This window comes from Microtus ochrogaster, chromosome 6 (assembly GCF_000317375.1).
Source record: "Microtus ochrogaster isolate Prairie Vole_2 chromosome 6, MicOch1.0, whole genome shotgun sequence".
NCBI lineage: Eukaryota > Metazoa > Chordata > Mammalia > Rodentia > Cricetidae > Microtus > Microtus ochrogaster.
In genome coordinates, this window is record NC_022013.1 from 73,449,611 (window position 1) to 73,467,683 (window position 18,073).

Below are 18,073 nucleotides of genomic sequence, written 5' to 3' on the forward strand. Positions count from 1 at the left end.
TCTGCCATGGTTTGTTATTACAGCATATTGATACAGGTATGTCCATCTGCGATGGTTTGTTATTACAGCATATTGATACAGGTGTGTGCATCTGCAGTGGTTTGTCGCATCACACGCTTGTGTGGTGTGTTGAGGGACAACTCACCGAGGGGACCTCCAGGTGGACTATGGTGGCATGCTTTTTCTTCCGTTAACTGTTTGAACCTAGATAAATTGTTTTTACCTTTCCTGTGCCCTGGGCTGCTTACCTGTAAAGCTGGCACGGTGGTGTAGTAGGAGCAATAGCTGTCACTGTGTGTGCCAGCTGTGCCACACACTTTACATAGGAATATCTAATATATCCCCCAAGGCTTTAAAGTCCCCACTAGTCAGCCCGTGCTGACTGAATGACTCCTGGTCTCCCCAGCTGTAAGCTTGACAGCCTACAGCACAAATTCACCCTCTCTGCCCAGCAACCTGCATTTGTCATTACCATTGTTCTCTCATGTGTCTATGTTACATACGTTCTTATAGGCTCATTGCCAAGACATCCAGTAATAATAACAGAAAAATCCCTGTGAAATGCTAGCATGCACAAGCAGTCACTAGTGTGACCCTCTACAGTTCTCAGAACCTATCACCCAGGGCACTTGTGGGTTTCCTCATTTGTGTGAGTGAAGTTTGGGGTCTGGTTAAGAGAGGAAAAGCAGGTGAGGCACTCAAGGGCAAAGCAGTCACTGTTGGCTTGTGGTTTGTGTGGGTCCAACTTAATATTTTAAATTTTATTGTTCATCATGTTGTACTATTAAATGTAACCTATCTATCTCTCTCTATACAATAGATAGCTGTTTTAAATATTACATAGAAATTGTTTTATTTTTTGAAACCGTCTCACTGTCGCCCAGGCTGACCTGGAATTCATCATTTAGCTGGTCGGGGATTCATGACAGTGCTCCTGCCTCCGCCTTTTGAGTGCTGAATTGCACATGGAAGCCACGATGCATAGCTAAGTGTGCTGTAGATGGCCAGTTTCAGCCTCCTGCTCCTCCTGTTAATCGGGAACCCCATCCCACCACACTGGTCATGGATCAGAACCATGTAGGATCTGCCCTAGGAGGCCACGTGCATGGAATTTCACCCTTGATCCCAGGGGTGCTCACCTGGCCATGGTGAGCACTGTAAGCCAGCTCCCACAGCATTTTCCACAGCAGCCACCAACCAGGTACAGAGCCAGGAAAGTGGGTTGGGAAGAAAGGGGGACAGGATTAGAACTCTGCTCCTAGAGCCTCTAATAGGACAGATCTGTCAGTAGCAGCTGAAAGGGGCTGCGGGCTGTCAGGGAGAGAGCTTTGAACAGAGAATGCAAGGTTAATAAACATAGGTTGCTGAGGAATTCCAGAAGCAGCCCCATCACAAGTCATGGTTTCAGTCCAGATGTGAACACCAGGGAGGTCCAAGTGGCTTGTTCTGAAGGAACTACGATATGGGAAGATTCGGTGAGATGATAAAGCCAAGGACAGCATGAGCCCCATCACTGCAGCCAGTTCCCTACTTCAGGAGACTTGGCTTGGGATTGAGGGAGAATGTAAAGACAAGCGACCAAAGTAAGAGAGTGGTGGAGGGGACAACACCACCAAGAGCTGCTTTGTGGTAGACTAATAATTCCAAATGTCCTAGGAGATTTGACATAGGAAGGGACTGGAGAGATAGCCCAGTGGATGGACAGAATTTGGAGTCCTCAGTGCTCACATATAAACCAGGTCTACAGTCCTAGCCCTCAGGAGGTCGAGACAGGAGTTCCCTAAGGCAAGCTGCCTAGCTAGACTCACCTGATTGGCAGCTCAGTATTCATTGAGAGACCCTGACTTAGTGGAGATCAATTGAGGGAGACACAAACATGGCCTACACATGCATACACGTGCATACACACACAAGGAGTTGGGGAGGACAAAGGGGCTTTGAAAGAAAACACTGAAAAGCAAGGATTTGAGCCCTTCTGTTAAACAGATTGCCTGAAAGTTGCTCATACTTGGTGTGCATTAGGGCTCAGGAGGAGCAGGGCTCGAGCCTCCTCCTGTCCGTTCAGTTTACTTTGTGGAGACATACTGACACTGGGTAAGCGGGGAGGGGTAGGGGTGGCCTTATGAGTCTGGAGGAGGGGGATCACACAGGGCTGCATTTCCCAGCACTGTCCATCCCTCTGCCACCCAGGCTCTCCTCCATGACACCACAGACCCGCCTCACTTCTGTGCAGCTGATGCCCTGTCCAGGCGGATATTGTCCCAGCTGACAGTGAGCGTTCTTGCCAAATGCCAGGGCCATGGTCACATCTGCTTGTCTCTCTCTGCAGCGTGTCCCAGGCTGCTTGGGAACACATTGTATCCAGGGGGCAGCTTTCACAAGGCCTAATGCTCTGAAAAGACTCTAAACGCGTGCCGTGAAGAGACAAGCTCCCGTTGTCTTGCCTTTACTGTGATTGTGTTTGACGTGGCCTGCCTCCGTGCTGTCAGCCCGTCAAAGCCACTGCTCTCCGGCAAGGTGCTTCTCCGTAGGCTTTGTGGTCGTTTTGTTTGATTACTTTTTTCTTTCCTCTAGATGATGAGATGTTCCGTTTCCCACAGCTGCACCATAGAAAGGCTTTCTTGCCATAAACAATAGGGACAAGTCAGGCACAGTCTATTTAAGCAACAAAACAAAACTAAAAGGCTTCTGGGTTCTGCCTTCTTATGTTTAATAATGGAAACCTCATTTCCAGTAGTCCTCAGCAGGGAACTCAATCCAAGCAGAGTTCTTTCTTTGTCCTTTGCACCTAGATGACAGGAGAGTCTGGACTGCAGCGTGGACTCAGTCCTTGACCCCAAGTACCGACTCAGGGTGCTGAGCGAAGCCTCAGACCACCCCTGTCTCCCTCTCTTTTCTTCACAGACAACTTCGTTGCTGACACAGATGCACTAATCCAGTCCTGGGCAATTTTTCTACAGTGCCTAATAATAGAAGGATCTTAACTTTTCATGTGTTCATGGGATGTTATATTGTTCTTAAGATGCCCTGGGGGCCCCTCCTCCCAGTCAAGCTCTCAGTACAGGGCTTTGCAAAGACAGACGACCACATGACTGAAGGCTGCCTTTGAGACAGACATTGATTTTTAAATTAAGATCATAGCTGCTGTTAACAGACCTAGCTGTTTGTAGCTGCCCACTCCATGTCTGAAGTGAGGTGAGAGAGGGGCTAGCCTGTGCTCTAGCTGATCGGCAGCCCAGATCCTAAGTCGCTGAGTCCATGACCTCTGGCTGTAGCCGTGTGCCTGCACTAGATGGGCAGGAGAGTTGGCTTTGCAAAGATTCCCAAAGGTTTCAGAAGACGGTGGTATTCTTTACGTCTGTCTCCCACAGTCTTCTACGTGGGCCTTGCTAATAAATTCTGAATAGTGTGAGAAGTGACTTGTTAAAGACAGAATTCACTTAGGAGTGCTTTCCAAACCTTTAAATGCTGGGGCTTTAAACGCCTTTTGCAAGAAGAGTGTTGGGTGGAAGTCAGGGTAGATGGGGCAAGTGTTCGCTGCGCATGTCTGATGAACTGCGTACTATTCCGAACACACATGTAAGAAGTTGGGCATGATGTCTCAGGCCTGCAACCCCTGTGCTGGAGAGGAAGGCAGATTCCCAGTACTCCCTGGCCCCTGGTACAGCTGAAATAGCAATCACCAGCTTCACTGAGAGGCCCTGTCTCAAAGAAGGAAGTGGAGAGCGATGGTGACACCACATTGACTCTGGTCTCCTCACACATGCACAGGCAAATACAAACCTCATACATCACACACAGACGCGCACACACACGCCCAACACCCTAAAGGAATAGAAAACCATTTTCTTGTTTTCAGAATGGTCTCTTTATTTTTTTAGGCACTCCTGTACCATAGCTGAGTTGTCTTGTGTAGGCTCTAGAGAAAGTAAACCTGATTCAAGGCTTTGGGAAAGAGAACCGAGCAGACTACAGTGGGCCTAGGAAAGAGCTACATTGGCAAAATGGTTATATGTGTGAGACATAACAGCAGCTTGTGCCTGAGGTCCCAGTGCTGGAGAGGCTGAGAGTGATGGCTCCCTGGGGCTCTGGACAGCCAGTCTCAGTCAGTGAGCTCCAGGACAGCAACTAGAGAAAAGATGGATACTCTCCTGAGGAACTTCACCCGAGGTAGACTTCTGGCCAATACACATGTTCACATACATGCATGTGCACACATGAACACACAAACAGAAAAGCAAGGGACTTTTTCTTTACAATAAAAAGTAAGCTCATGACTATTGTGAGAATATAAAATGAAAGTATTGGAGTTTATTGACTTCATTAACAGGGAGAAAGCGGCTGTTACTGCAATTTCATAGGAAAAGCCAGAGAAACATCACACACGGGATAAAGTGAGATCTCTAGTTTGCAAGTGATCTTGGCCACTTGGCCTTCAAGACCGTTACTTGACCTTTCTGAGGACGGGAACTGTACCTTGTCACTTCTACTCTGTATGCTTGACAGTTGTAACGTTGTCCCGATAGAATTAGAATTTAAAGAGTACACTCCAAAAGTATAGCTTTTCCATTAAAGAAAATCCTACAAAGGGTGTGTGTGTGCTTCATTCAAGTGCTTAGAATGCTTAACAGAACTAAATGATGTCATCTCCACTGGTGTTTAGTAGAGCTTCCCTGCCACTGGCATCACCACTCCTAGTTATTTTGCAGTAAGAACTGAAGGTCCCGTTTTCTCCCCATGTCTTCATTTCTTCTTCCCTGCCCTCCGCCTTTCCACCACCTGTATGAAAGCATATGCTGAGTGTATAGTGCATACTAGTAAATGCTTGCTGCGTTAATTTTGCACAAACAGAATAGGTCTCTTGTTTCCTTACAGTCCTTAAAATTTTTATGCGATTTTAAAAAATAAATGTGAACACAACTATTTATTTTTCTTGAGATCATGAGACAAGATTTCCCTCTTCAATCTAATAAATATGTTATAATTTCGTATGACAATAACCGTTTGAGAGCAAAGCAAAAGTAACTGGCTGTACTAATTTTTTTTTAAATAGAGATTTATTCTGTAACAAGGAAACACTTGGGCTTAGTACAAAGGAAAACTAATAGATGCCTATTTCTTACTAAACTACAAAGTAGATTTCATGCTATTTTTCTCTTCTGCTCACATATTACCTCACTCATTGTGGCCGCACCTATGTTTCAAACCATTTGTTCAGATGTATACAGTTTGGTCAGCAATGGTTTTTCATTATATGTAAACCTAAATATATGTATACATAGTAAAAATATGTTCCACTGTTTTACTTGTATCTCTTTTCTCTTTTCATTTCTGAAATACCTGGCTGTTTTCAATTTGGATTGTTTAAAATCCCATGCCACTATCAGATTCCTCTATGTAGAAGTAAACAGCATTACTTTAGTAAATATATTTTATTCATTTCTGCTCTGTGGTCTTTGGTCCCTATCCGAACCTCACATAAAGGATTATGGCCCTGGAAATGAGCGCAGAAACTGTCTGTGGCTTGCAAAGTCTGAAGACTTTTAAATCCTTTCTTTCTTTGCATTAGCCCTTTTGGTTTTTAATTGAGCCATTATTTTTCTAAAACTTTTTTAATCTAGAAGACTAAAGTTAAGCAGAATTGGATAATTACAACTGGTTCCAAAAATAACAAGGCCCACCCTGAGTTCTTATATCTCATTTGTAGCCTAGGATCATGTTCGACTATTGGGAACAGCAGACAGGCATTCATGCATTCAAATTGTTCTCTCCTGACTAGTAAATAATTAAACGATTCTAATTGTATGAATTATAAGGACAACATCACCATTTCCTTCCATCTATTTAAAATGTTTTAAAAGAATTCAGTGCTGCATAATATCCGAAAAGAAATTGATCATACTTTTCCTGTAATAAATGTCGTCCTGACAGTAAAGCATTAGCAACCAATTGATAACCTAGCAACAATATTGTGATCTCTTTAGATAATTAATCTTTGCTATTTTCCTGTCAGAAGAAACAGTGCTTGATTTTATGTTGAGCCAGAAAGATTGCCAGTTTTGAAAATTAAAAAGCATTCCTTTTATATTATTCATCCCAGTAACAATTTATGATGGTGCGTTTAGCTGCTGAGCGCTTGTCAACAAACGTAATTATGTTTCGATATAAACAAGATTGGTGGTTTTACTATGCAGCTCCATCTTTGGTGAGAATGTTTTGATTTAGGTTCAGATTATACAAGCTGTGTGTTTATGTGTCATTTTCCCCCTCCTTTGTTAATAATTTTTATTTCTTCTGATAATTACTTGTAGGCAAACAAGCATGCATTTAGGATCCTTGTGTACAGGAGACATCAAAAGGAGAAGAAAAGCTGCCCCTTTGCCGGGACCTACTACAGCAGGTAAAATGAAGCGGGAGGGGAGGAGCACAAATGCAGAAGGCATAAATCACCACAAACAAAACATAGGCGATCCATAATCACTTCCCTGCAAGAGAAGCATGGTTGCAAGAAATTGTAACGCAGATCATTTGCCTTTACATTAGGATGTATAGTCTTTCACCGTGTGGACCTTGTAAGTGGCTAATCAATGACACACGTGCTGTGCACACACCCAAATGAGTGAGATGCAGCAAAGCTGCAAAACCCTCCAAAACTGTGTCTTTGGCTGGCTTGAGGAAATTTTCAAACTTGCAGAGGAAATGAAGTAGGCAGATGAACTGACAAATAGCTCACTACCTAAGACCATGTGATTACTAGACCTGAGTGGTTGGTACAGGATAGCCACTGTCTTATGACTATACTTATTCTGAGCATATATGAAGACCTCCTTTTGCTCTTGTTCCTCACTTTTCCTTCTCTTCCTTTCTGAAATAACCAGCCTACCCTTCCAAACAGAAGCCTAGGCTTAAATAAGATGCATGGCATTGGGTAGTAGACACGCGGGCTCTGCAGCCATGCTCTAATTAGAACTCTGCTGTGTGCAGCGTAAGTGAACTTACAGGATATTGTGAAGTGTTTGTCCTTTTACATTAAGAGATGATGCCTGGGATCTCCCTAGCAAAGGGCAGAGACAAAGCTAGATAGGTCACGTGTCACAAATGCCATCCAGTTATCAAAAGTGTCATGTCCGAGAAGAAGAAAAGGACCACGGGGGTAGGATGGGGTGATAGGAGAGTAGTCCCATCAAAACACATCATGTGCAAGAAAAAATATATCATAGCAAAACCTATTATTTTGTACAACTAACGTACACTAATATAAAATAAATGACAAAAGAGACCTCTCTTGGATGTACTGACTTGAACCCAACTATGTATCTGAAATTTATAGAAGATGCACCCAGCTATTACTGGGAGGAATGTACAATATTCATGAAATACTTGTAATATGTATTATCTCTCCATGTAACCACATTTTAGGTCAAATAGATGTGATAAGAGTTTCCAGCCTCCCCTAAGGCTGGAACAGGATTCCTCAACATTTCCATTCCCAGTGAACTTTGACCTCAGTGGCAGAAGCCACAGCAGGACAAGTCCTAGGAATGTTACTAATGGTCCCGTGTGGCCACAGTAACAAAGCAGAAGCTGGACCAGGCCCTGAGATGTAGCACCTATGTGAAGTGGGAACCAGAAGGGGTCACATGGTCCTTTGTACAAGAGGTTTTGACTTCAGAGCTCAAGGCATTAGAGGAAACCATGAAGAACTTAGATCCACACTTTAACTGTAGCCTAAAGCAGTCCTTTGTTCGTAAGCCTGTGCTGAGCATGTGCCAGCATATTCCAGATACTGTTTTTCTGCTGAGTCTGTTGAGACCTTTTAAGATTTGGGACTTTCATTTTACTACTAGATTTTAGCTTATGGAATAAAGTTTATAGGCATTTAATATGGTGGGGTTTGTCATTATTATTTTGGTTTTGTGTTTGTTTAGTTAGTTGCTAAAATGTCACTTATTTTAAGTGTACTTTCAAATCTGTGTGCAGCAGTTCCTTTCAGAGAGGAATATATGCAGGTATTTGGGGCAAGTCCTTAGTTTCAAGAGAATACCTTCTAACACTAATGACCCAGCCCTGAGTGAAGGTGCTTGTCCAAATGCAGTCAGAAAAGCCATTGCATAAATACAGTTGGATAGTGAGGTTAGATATTGGATATCACTTTGTCCATGAAAATTGCTGTTTTCAAATTCTGCAGCAAAATTAGTCAAAGAAAACAGTGTCCATTGCATCAATACATTTCCCAGACTGTATTGACCTGTAGAATTCCTCTTGAAAAAGTAGTTTTGAGGCTCAATAAATGGCTCACTGGGTAAGAGCACATGCTGTGCAGATACTGGTACCTAAGTTCAGGTACCGGAAGCCACCCAAAGAGCTAGACCCATCCACGAGTGCCAGTATCTCCAATGGTGCAGAGGACAGAGACCAGGGCATCAGTGACTAGGGCTTGCTTAGGACCAGCTTCGCTCCAGGTTCATGGAACAGAGCCTCATGGGTTGAGAGGGGCAGTGGAACACCAAATGCCTCCTCTGGCCTCAGTGTATATATACACATGCATACACCCATGTTTGTTCTGACTGTGTTCACAGGTCCTTCCAAACCTTCCAAAAGACACACTTCCCTCATGTACACTCATGTACACACTTCCCTCATGTACACTCATGTACACACTTCCCTCATGTACACACTTCCCTGATGTACACTCATGTACACACTTCCCTGATGTACACACTTCCCTCATGTACACTCATGTACACACTTCCCTCATGTACACTCATGTTACTTCCTTTTCATCAGCATTGAATCTAAATGAGGAAAAGCCAAAAGAAAAACTCCTCATGTGAAATAGAGTCAGAGATGGACAGGTAGATATTGCTTGTAATTCTCTCTGATTTCTCTGTAGTTTATTGTGAAAACAAATAGCAGATATAGTAAAAAAAAAAAAAAGGCTTAGCGAAAGCTTGCTGGAAATGTATAATTAGGAACTTTTCATTTGCCATCCCACATTGGATCCGTAGAAGTTGATGACTGTCAGCATGAACATTTGTATAATACATTCACGAAAATGGCAATATCTGTAAGGCACTCTGAATCCCTATGAAATTAAACCCCAGATCTGATTGTGATGTGGCTAAAGTGGAGAAAGTCCCCCAGTCCTCTTAGCAGTTGTGCTGAACAGATTCAGTCTCTTTAGAAGGCTGTGCCAGCCATGGCATTGTTTGCACATTTATTAATTGTGACAGGAACACCAAATTTATTTCACTGCTTTCGCTTATTTACTGCTCTTTCACCTTTGTATTCAGTATTGACAATGGAAAATGAATATTGATATGGTTAGATATTGACTTTTTTAATGTATGGCTTATTCTCTTCCTCCTTCAAAGTCACACACCAAAGCCAGTGTGTATCTCCAGCCAAGGATGTAGATTTACTATTGTGAAATTCAGGAGTACTGAAGCCAGAGGCTTGCCAGCAGAGTGCATTCTGTAGTCTGAGAAATGTCATCTGTAAAGGTGCAGAAAAGCAGTGAGCAACAGAGGAAGACCATTGTCACACTTCACTTCTTACAGGCAGTCAGTGGCAGTGGCTTGGTCTTAGTTTTTGGTAGAAGTCCTAGATTATTAAGGATTTGTCGTTAAAATTGTTAAGTACCGTTGTTGAGATATGTTGCCAACTATACCTGGGTATTTTCCACTCCGCCACACTGAGTTTAGTGCTGTTTGCAGTGGCTGCTGCCTGGCCTGTTTTGTTTGCTATAACCTAAATATCCATTGCAAAGAACACTCCTCCAAACACAATAAAAGCCTATCATGTCTTTCATTTTAGGGTTTCATCACTTAAGAAAAGAAACTGGTTTTACATTATATTTTCACTCAAATCTAAATGCTTTTCATTGTTTAAAACCTAAATGCAAAGCTGGATAGCACACACTGGTGATAGTGTGCGAACATTACCAAGGTTCTGGATTCCATCCCCAGCACCTCAGAATAAAATAAAATAAAAAGCAAATAAGTGAAACATTTGACCAACCGTAGTAACCACTAGCATATTCTTACTTCTTGTCCCTAACATAGATACTGAGAATATAATAGAGCTCACAGTTGGGAATAACATAGCTAATAACATCCCCGAGCCTCTGCTGGCTAGCAAAGACTGGAAAGAAGGGGGGAGAACTAATAACTTCTGAATACAGGGCAGGGACGGGACAGGCACATGCTTGCTGTTACATGGGAAGCAGCCTGTCACCTCCTCTTCCACTGGATGTTGATCCAACATCAATACAATGCTTTAGGAGCCAAATTACTCAACAAGCTGCCAATTAGGCTTGCAGTCAGCTGGATAGATTAGTGGCTAAGAGAGGCTGATGCAAGATTTTCATCTCTTGAGCCAATTAGGCAAGTGAATTGCCCTCCACCACACTCCGCTCTGCAAAAGGGCTAAGGGGAAGACATGCTCTACTTCAGTAGACTCGGGGGACCCAGCAGACAGGCTAGACCTGGTGTAGGAAAAAGAATGTGGCTACATTTGCCACAACCCCATGCAAGGAGAGCATTCTATGAAAGGACCTACAAGATGGGTCAGTGCTGGGAGCCCGAGAAAAGGGGACATGACTGTGGGGTGGGCTGTGCTAATGCAAATGTTCGACTCCTGGGTTTTCCTCTCACAGAACAAGACAGAGCAGCAGGGTCTTGCCTTTCAGAATCAGTTCATGGGAAGTGAAGTGGCCCTTCCTTTTGGTCATTTCCCACTGATCTATATGGGAATACAGCAAATTTAGAAATCACTGTCTTTTGTTTTTTTGTTCCAAATACGAGATATTGCTTTATTTGATTCTATTTTCATGAAGTTAAAAAAATTAAACAACATTGTAAACAATGAGAAAGAACAAGGTCTTTGACATTTTATAAACGTATAATTGTAGAAGCAGAATAACCGTTGCTGCAGGCCCCCATGCTTCTGTGCCAGCATTTTAAAATCACTGATACATCGTTTTCACTGTTTGACTTAAGACTCGGTTTGGCCATCGTGTAGCAATTTCCAGAGATGCTTTCAGTTGGCCTCATACATTTTTCCTTTTCTTTTCTCAATTAAAGCTGAATTTCTGCAGTCTTTGTCCCTAAAATCTGTTCAACCAGATGTGTCGCCAAGGGCAGCATCAGACCCTTGACTTGAGTTCAGCTTATTCACAGAATTAAATTAGCCTGTTGCTTTCACTGAAAATCTGGAGCTGAGCGAGTGTACTAGCACGGTGTTCACCTACTAGTAAGGTGCTCACTAGCATCTGCTCTGCAGCTTTACAGGCTCCAGGTAGCCACCCCAGTTGCTGTTTTGAAATAAAAACTTGGTTGTTTGTTTTTGACGTTGTTGGGGTTTTTTTTTTTTTGCTATATTTACCAAAACATTAACCAAATGTTTTTCTTTAATTTTTTGTAACGCAGTGGTCCGTTTTTCATGTCCTCCATCCTTTCTTTTTCACAATCTCTAAGTCGTAGTCTGTGTATTGATTCAAGCTGGTACTTGGGTTAGCCAAGGAACTGGCATAGACTCCAGTGTTGTCGTCAAGCCACGGGTCATGGCAGGCTTTCCTGACACATGTTAAGGTATGTGTTTCTTGAGGTCATGGGCATCAAACCTAGAACCCTGCTCACGTTTGGCATCTAACACTGAGGTGTCTCCAGCCCTTTGACCTGTTTCAATTAGCTAATAATTCGTATAATCACTGATTTTTGCAGTAGCTTAAGCCATATTGAATGCAATGAACTTCTCAAGTGGCAAAAACTGTTACTACTGTCCTAAAGCCCTGAAGATGAAGAATATAGGCATCTTGGATAGGTAGCTTAATGTTCAGTTGATGGTTGCTCTGTATTAAATAAGACAGGGTCCGTTTTTAAGTGTATCTGCAGCACTTTGCCTGGTTCTTCAAGGCAGGGAGATCAACCCACTTCGGTTCCTCGGAATACCAGATAGGAGATATCATTGGCTCTATGCCGATTGATCTTGCCCACTATGAAATGCAAAGGACACATGAAAATGTGTGTGTAGAGTCTGAAGAGCAGTAACAAATCTCATCCATGTAACCCATCCACAGCAGAGCCTGTAGAGTTGCTATAGTCTGGAGCCCTTGGGTATTGGTTATTGTCAGTGTTGGTGCTTGGGGATCCTCTGGGCCATGTATTCCTTGGAGGACAGGGTCCTAGCTTTCTCTATCGTGGTCAAAGGGTGTAAGCCTGAGAAGTTGGCTGTCATCATTGCCGGTCAGGCAGGAAACACATCAGCAGTGATGACAGTGCATGGAGTGTAAGTAGAAGGTAAGATGTAGCAACCAGCTGGAGAGCCACTGAGAGTGCCAAGCTGTCCATCTCAGCCTCTGTTTGGGAGAACACTGTCCACATTTCACAACAGAGACAGCCCAGACTCAGGGGCTGGCATCCTGTGGGTCTATGAAGAGAGGGAGCTTCCATCTGGTCTCAGGAAGAACCATCATGAAGAAATCATCACTGTTCTTTTTCTGGATCATTCCCATGTTAGCTGCTTCTATAGCCGTTGAAACATGGACCTATAAGGAGAAGGCTGGGTGCAGAGTTAAGGGCTGTGGTAGACTGAACAATAAAGATGAAGAGTTAGGAGAAGATAAGCATGGGGGCCTGAGCTGAGTTTGCCAGCATCCATGTTAAAGCTCAGCACTGTGGCGTGGGCCGATAACCCCAGGGCTGGAGACAGACAGAGGAGTGCAGGTGCTCGCTATCTGGGATCCACAGAGTCACCAAGCTCCAGGCTCAGTCAAAGACACTGTCTCAGAAAGCCAAGTAGAGGAAGTAGAGGAAGAGCATGGATGTCAGCCTCTGGCCTATGAGACATGCATTAAGTCACACCTGCACAAGCGTACATTCTTAGGAATTCAGGATACAACAAGTTACATTTTGGTTTGGTTTGGTTTTACTACCTCCAGGGTCCAGAGCAAATGAAAGGTATTGCAGGATAATTTGTGTTTTTACAACAGCCCATGAGGCAGTGAAAACCCATCTGGTTGTGGTGTGCTTCCAGTTTTCTAGAACCTTGACATCCATGAGCCATCTGGCTTGTGGCTCTCTGTAAGGTAGGCAGCGGACCCTGCAGGATGCCTGTGTGGTGAGTGAGGACACAAAGGCCCTAGGGCTCGAGTTTCTCAGCCCTGGGTAGATCTTCACCTGTGGGCTCTCATGTTTTCATTTCAGGAATTGTGGGTGAAAACGCCCAGCCGATCCTAGAGAGCAACATTGGGAACCGCATGCTTCAGAGTATGGGCTGGACACCTGGCTCGGGCCTCGGGCGAGATGGCAGAGGGATCGCTGAGCCAGTTCAAGCTGTGCAGAGGCCTAAAGGCTTAGGACTTGGATTTCCTCTACCAAAAAGCACTCCCACCGGCTCCACCCCCACGACGGGAAAGCCCACCTGAGCAGAAGAGAAAGGAAGAAAACTTGTAGTTTCTGTTCCAGGCCCATTGTTCTGAAGTGATCACAAAGCTTTCTGGTGTGAAGCTGACCTCTGCGTCGCCTCTAGCTAGCTTCCAGGCTGCGTAGTGTCCTGCCTCAGTGGTAGAAATGGGATTCCATCACAGTTCATGGTGCTGAAATACAAACCTCAACCCTTTATGTTTCCTCATGATTTCCAGAAGTTTCTAGATGTGAAGAACAGTTGGTCTCTTATTTATTTGATCCCAGACGTCAGTTCGTGCTGCTGCCTGGCTCACTCCACGCATGTGTGTGATACCCAGACAAACTAGGCCGAAAGGATCAAGTTTCTCATGATGCCTACACTAGGTAGTTCTGTCTGCCTCCATCCCCACCACATCCGTCCAGGGAGTCCCAGGCACATCTGGGAAAGGCTTGGTAAGCTCACATTCCTTGACTTTGGCTCTCATAAGGATTCATAGCAATGATGCCCATTAATTCTTTCAATAATGTAGCATGAATTCACAGCGGGCAAACAGTAATCAGTATTTCCCTCAGACATTTGGTAAAAGTTAAGCTTGTCCTCGTCACCAGAGTGCCCTCAACATGACTCCAGTGCAGTTGATAAATCTTACCTCATTTAGAGCAAAAAATAGTTACTAAAAGAAAAACGTGTTTTTTAAATTCATGCTGACTGAACTGTAAACCTTGCCCTCTGGATGTCTACCTCTTCCCAAAGGCTGGTATTTTTTAAGGATCAGCTCTGAGAGTAAGAAAGACGATTGAAGGTTTTAGTCACTGAAGTAAATTATTAGACTCTTGAGTCAGTACTTGAAGATTTAAGTAGCTTTTCCAATAACCAGGATGTCTGGCAGTGGCCAAACCTGCTCCCTGAGGAACAGGAGAAACTTAGGGGACCTGTCATTCTCAGATTAAAACACTTTACAATTAAGCAAAACAGCATGTTCCTTCCATCCCATTACTGAGGTATTTCTGAGTCAGTCTTTGTTCAGAAAATACTCATTTGTTATGCTTGTCATTAAAAACCCTGGTAATTATTATTGCTTACCATCATCTCTACTGGTTCAGTAAAGGTTGAGAGAACCCACGTAAGTCTACACTTGACCAAAAGCAGTGTGGGCTTCAATTTTTTTAAGTTGAAAATATTTTTTTAATATTTTTTAAGGCAGTAGAAAGGTTTCAAAAGGTACCAGACCTTTCCTACGTGGTCCGCTATCGAAAATGCAGCCCCTGTAGTTTGGTAAGCATCTGCATTTCTTCTAGGAATCGTCTTCCCTGGGAGTAGTGTGGTAAGAGGTGGGCTGCCTAGGAGAGGACAGGTAGACACCTGGGTGCGCTCTCTTGGAACCCTTGTGTTGGGTGAAGCACTGCTACTTGTACAAGTTTGTCGCCATTTTTAATAGTTGTCTTCCTAAATGCTTATTGTATTCATGTGGGCATGAAGATGGAAGAGATTATACTAGTATACTATACTCAAGGGTCTATTCCAAAGTTGTTTGCTTTTCATTGTTTGAATTTCATTTCTTGAAGGTCTTTTAAAGCCCTCAGATTTTTAACAGCTCAGTTTTGAGCCAATGAGAAACAGGCCATTGCACTCTTGGTTCCAAGCTTCAAAGGAAGTGGCTGCTATTTTCACGTTTCCTTGTTCTAGAGGCTGCATGGAGCAGCCCACACCGAGCCAGTGGGGCCTCCAGCGGTCACTGGTCTTTCTGAGTGCCTTCCATCGCTGACCTCCAGATGGTGGGAGCCTTGGGAAGGTGCTCCCGAAGCTGCTCTGACACCAAAGTTCTACTTTTCACACTAGAAACTCTGTGACTCACAGGTGGCTGAGAACAGTTTATATTCTCCTAGTGTTTATCTGTGTAGAGCAAATGGTCACTGACATTAGAAGAGACAGCCCCATGCACCCCAGTCTGCCCACAGAACCCCTTCAGCATCCAGGTCCTTATGAAGGTCAGCAGGCTTTGGGATTCTCTGCTCCACCTAACCACCGCTGAGGAGTGAACAATTGAAATAGGAAACGTTAGTGCAAGTCAAATGTCTGCTCAGGACGAGAATTTCACTGGTTTATGTTTAATAGAGAGTAATACATTTTTGTCAGTTCAAATTGCCTCATGCACCACCATCATCAAAGGAATTTGTGATTTTAAGTGTATTATTTATAGCTCCTTTAAAAAGTGTTGAGAGTTCCTCTGCTTCCTTACGAAGCACGCTGCTGTCTGAAAGGTAACCAGTTAGGGTTTCTTCCCTTCCCATCCACTCAGTACAGTAGCCAGAGAATCCGAGCATGGCTGCATGAGCAGTGTGACTCCACACTGTGTGTATTTGATGTCAGGCAGTCGTGGATTGTGATCATTTCCTCCCTTTTCCTTTCCTGAGTAAAATGTATAAGGGTATATTCCCCTCAAATCCACTTCCTTTTGTTTTTAAATGATGTAGTGACATTAAAAGTGGCCAGCTATGCTAGCACCCACCTATATTCCCAGAAACTGGGAGATTAAGGTAGGACAATTGCCATGAGTCCAAGACCAATCTAATCTATATAGTGAGTTCCAGGACATACATGGCTACATAGTGAGACCTTGTCTCATAAATAAATATCAATGGAAATCCATTGCTAAGTGCAGCCTGCCCATAAACTGGGCTCCATGTTTGAACACAGTGGTTTGGGACTCCTGGCTGTAGTGATTAAGCAGACAGAAGAAGTTAAGACGGCAGGGTTAAATATGCATCTGTGCATGTGTGCACACAGGTGCGTTTGCAGCCCACATTTGTATGCAGTATATAGACGGGATTGACAAATTCTGCCCTTCATTCATGTTTAATGTTTCAAATTGGTATTCAGTGCATTTCATTTTGAGCAGATGCTTCATAAGAGAGAAATTGTTGGAATACTTTTAAAACCACTTTAACTTGTATTTTGTTTTTCAGAAAGAGAAATGGTCTACATTGGTACTGTAAAATGAAGTTGTTAGCAAGGAATACTTTGATTTTTTTTGTAGGAAACTATTATTAGTTCAACAAAGAACTGAAATAATAAAGCACAGTGTTGAGAACATTATTTCTAATGCCTTTGTTCGCATATTTTCTTCTTACCCTTTATTCCTTCTGATTTCTTTCTGCTTGTTGTTTTGCGTTGGTCTGGATTGAACCCAAGGCCTTCTGCACACCAGATAAGTGCCCTACCACTAGGACAAATCTCCAGCCCTTCTCTCCTACATCCAAAGTCATGAGATCTGGGGCTGAAAATACCATGACCATATTTTGGAGGTATTCTGTTCAGTGGAAGAGTGCTGACATAGCCTGCCGAGGCTCTGGGTCCGACCCACTGTAGTGGCTGACAGTTAACATTTAAAAATATAATTCATTGCTTTTAAGCTCTGGGGATTTTCAGTGTCTCAAAAAAATTTTAAAGAAAAATTTGGCAATGTATCTGACTCACAAATTTATTGATAACTAATTGTAACCTGTTCTTCCACACTTCCGTGTTTTTGTTCCCTCTGAAACTGGAATGCACTGACCTTTAGTTTTCTCCCCAGCTGGGATCACGTGACCAGGGCAGCATGCCTCACTTTCTCTCATGACCTCCTGAGACGCTTAAAATGTTCTGTAACTGTTGATTGTGGTTTGCAAGAAAAGAAAATTCACTTTTTGCGGGGATAGGATCTTTTCTTGCACAAAAATGAGTTGAGTTGTTACAGTAAGTTGTTTTTGTCTGTTTGTTTTTTAGTTCAACAGGCACTAAACACTCATCTATGTAACAGGCTTACGGTGATAGAAAGTCAGCCAACAAGTGGACCATGAAGGCCCCTGCTGCTGAGTCCATCCAGAGCAAGGACTCATTGCTTTACACAGCCGACACCTTAAGGAGCCTTGGATTTGTGTCTGGCGAGTTGCTGCCATTACCTGCCAGGATTATGATCTACTGTTGCCACGTCCGTGTGTCTTCTCTGTACATCAGCCTGTGCCCTGGCTTTGAGTCATCGCATGATTTAAATCTCCCTCTGACTCTCAGCCCTCACTGCTACATCACCAGAACCCCAGCTGTGTACTTCCGTTCTGAGGACAGGTTAGACACCATCAGAAGGATGTCTGTTTTGTCGTTGCTGGTGCCCCCACCGTGGTGTGACCTTTCCCAGTAAATCAGACACATTAACAGTCTGTATCATCCTTGACTTCTCAGCCCAAGTGTGATTAAAACACGAGCCCAAGTAGAAACAGCCCCGTTATCTTGAGTCTGTTTGCCCGTCACTAGAGTCCTAGCAGTCAGGAGATTCAGGAGTTCAAGGCCAGTCTCAGCTACAGAGTGAGTTTGAAGCCAACCTGGGCTACAGGAAATTCTGTCTCAAAAAACAAAAATCTAAGAAATGTTCATTTCTTTCTCACGCATCATTCTTTAGTTAATACAGAATTAAAAATAAAACTAACTGAAGATATACTTCTCAGAATTAAAAAGAGTTCTGAAAACTCTAATATAAGTGAACTTGTTCATATGCCAGAACTGCACAGTTGGGATGGACAAATGACCTAGAAGAAAGGGAAAAGAGGATAGAGCAGGTTCTACTGAGTAGTTGTGTACAGAACCAGTGTAGGTGATCTGTGGTCCGTGGCGAGGAAGCCTTTCCTAGAGA

General features: G+C 43.4%; 1 protein-coding gene across 6 annotated transcripts in view; it reads left to right on the forward strand.

Annotated features, from left to right (window-relative positions):
• The window catches only part of Gpatch2 (G-patch domain containing 2), a 154,281-nt gene extending 136,546 nt beyond the window's left edge, over positions 1–17,735 (forward strand). For 4 of the 6 annotated variants that reach the window (XM_005348849.3, XM_026779787.1, XM_026779785.1 and 1 more), the window contains 2 exons: positions 6,312–6,400; positions 13,206–16,493. In XM_005348849.3, the coding sequence (XP_005348906.1) occupies positions 6,312–6,400; positions 13,206–13,426 (310 nt within the window). In that variant the 3' untranslated portion in view covers positions 13,427–16,493. Of the gene's footprint in view, positions 1–6,311; positions 6,401–13,205; positions 16,494–17,172 lie in introns of those variants that run through there. The other 2 variants (XR_003377044.1, XM_026779788.1) reach the window with 2 other exon arrangements.
• The last annotated feature ends 338 nt before the right edge of the window (positions 17,736–18,073 follow it).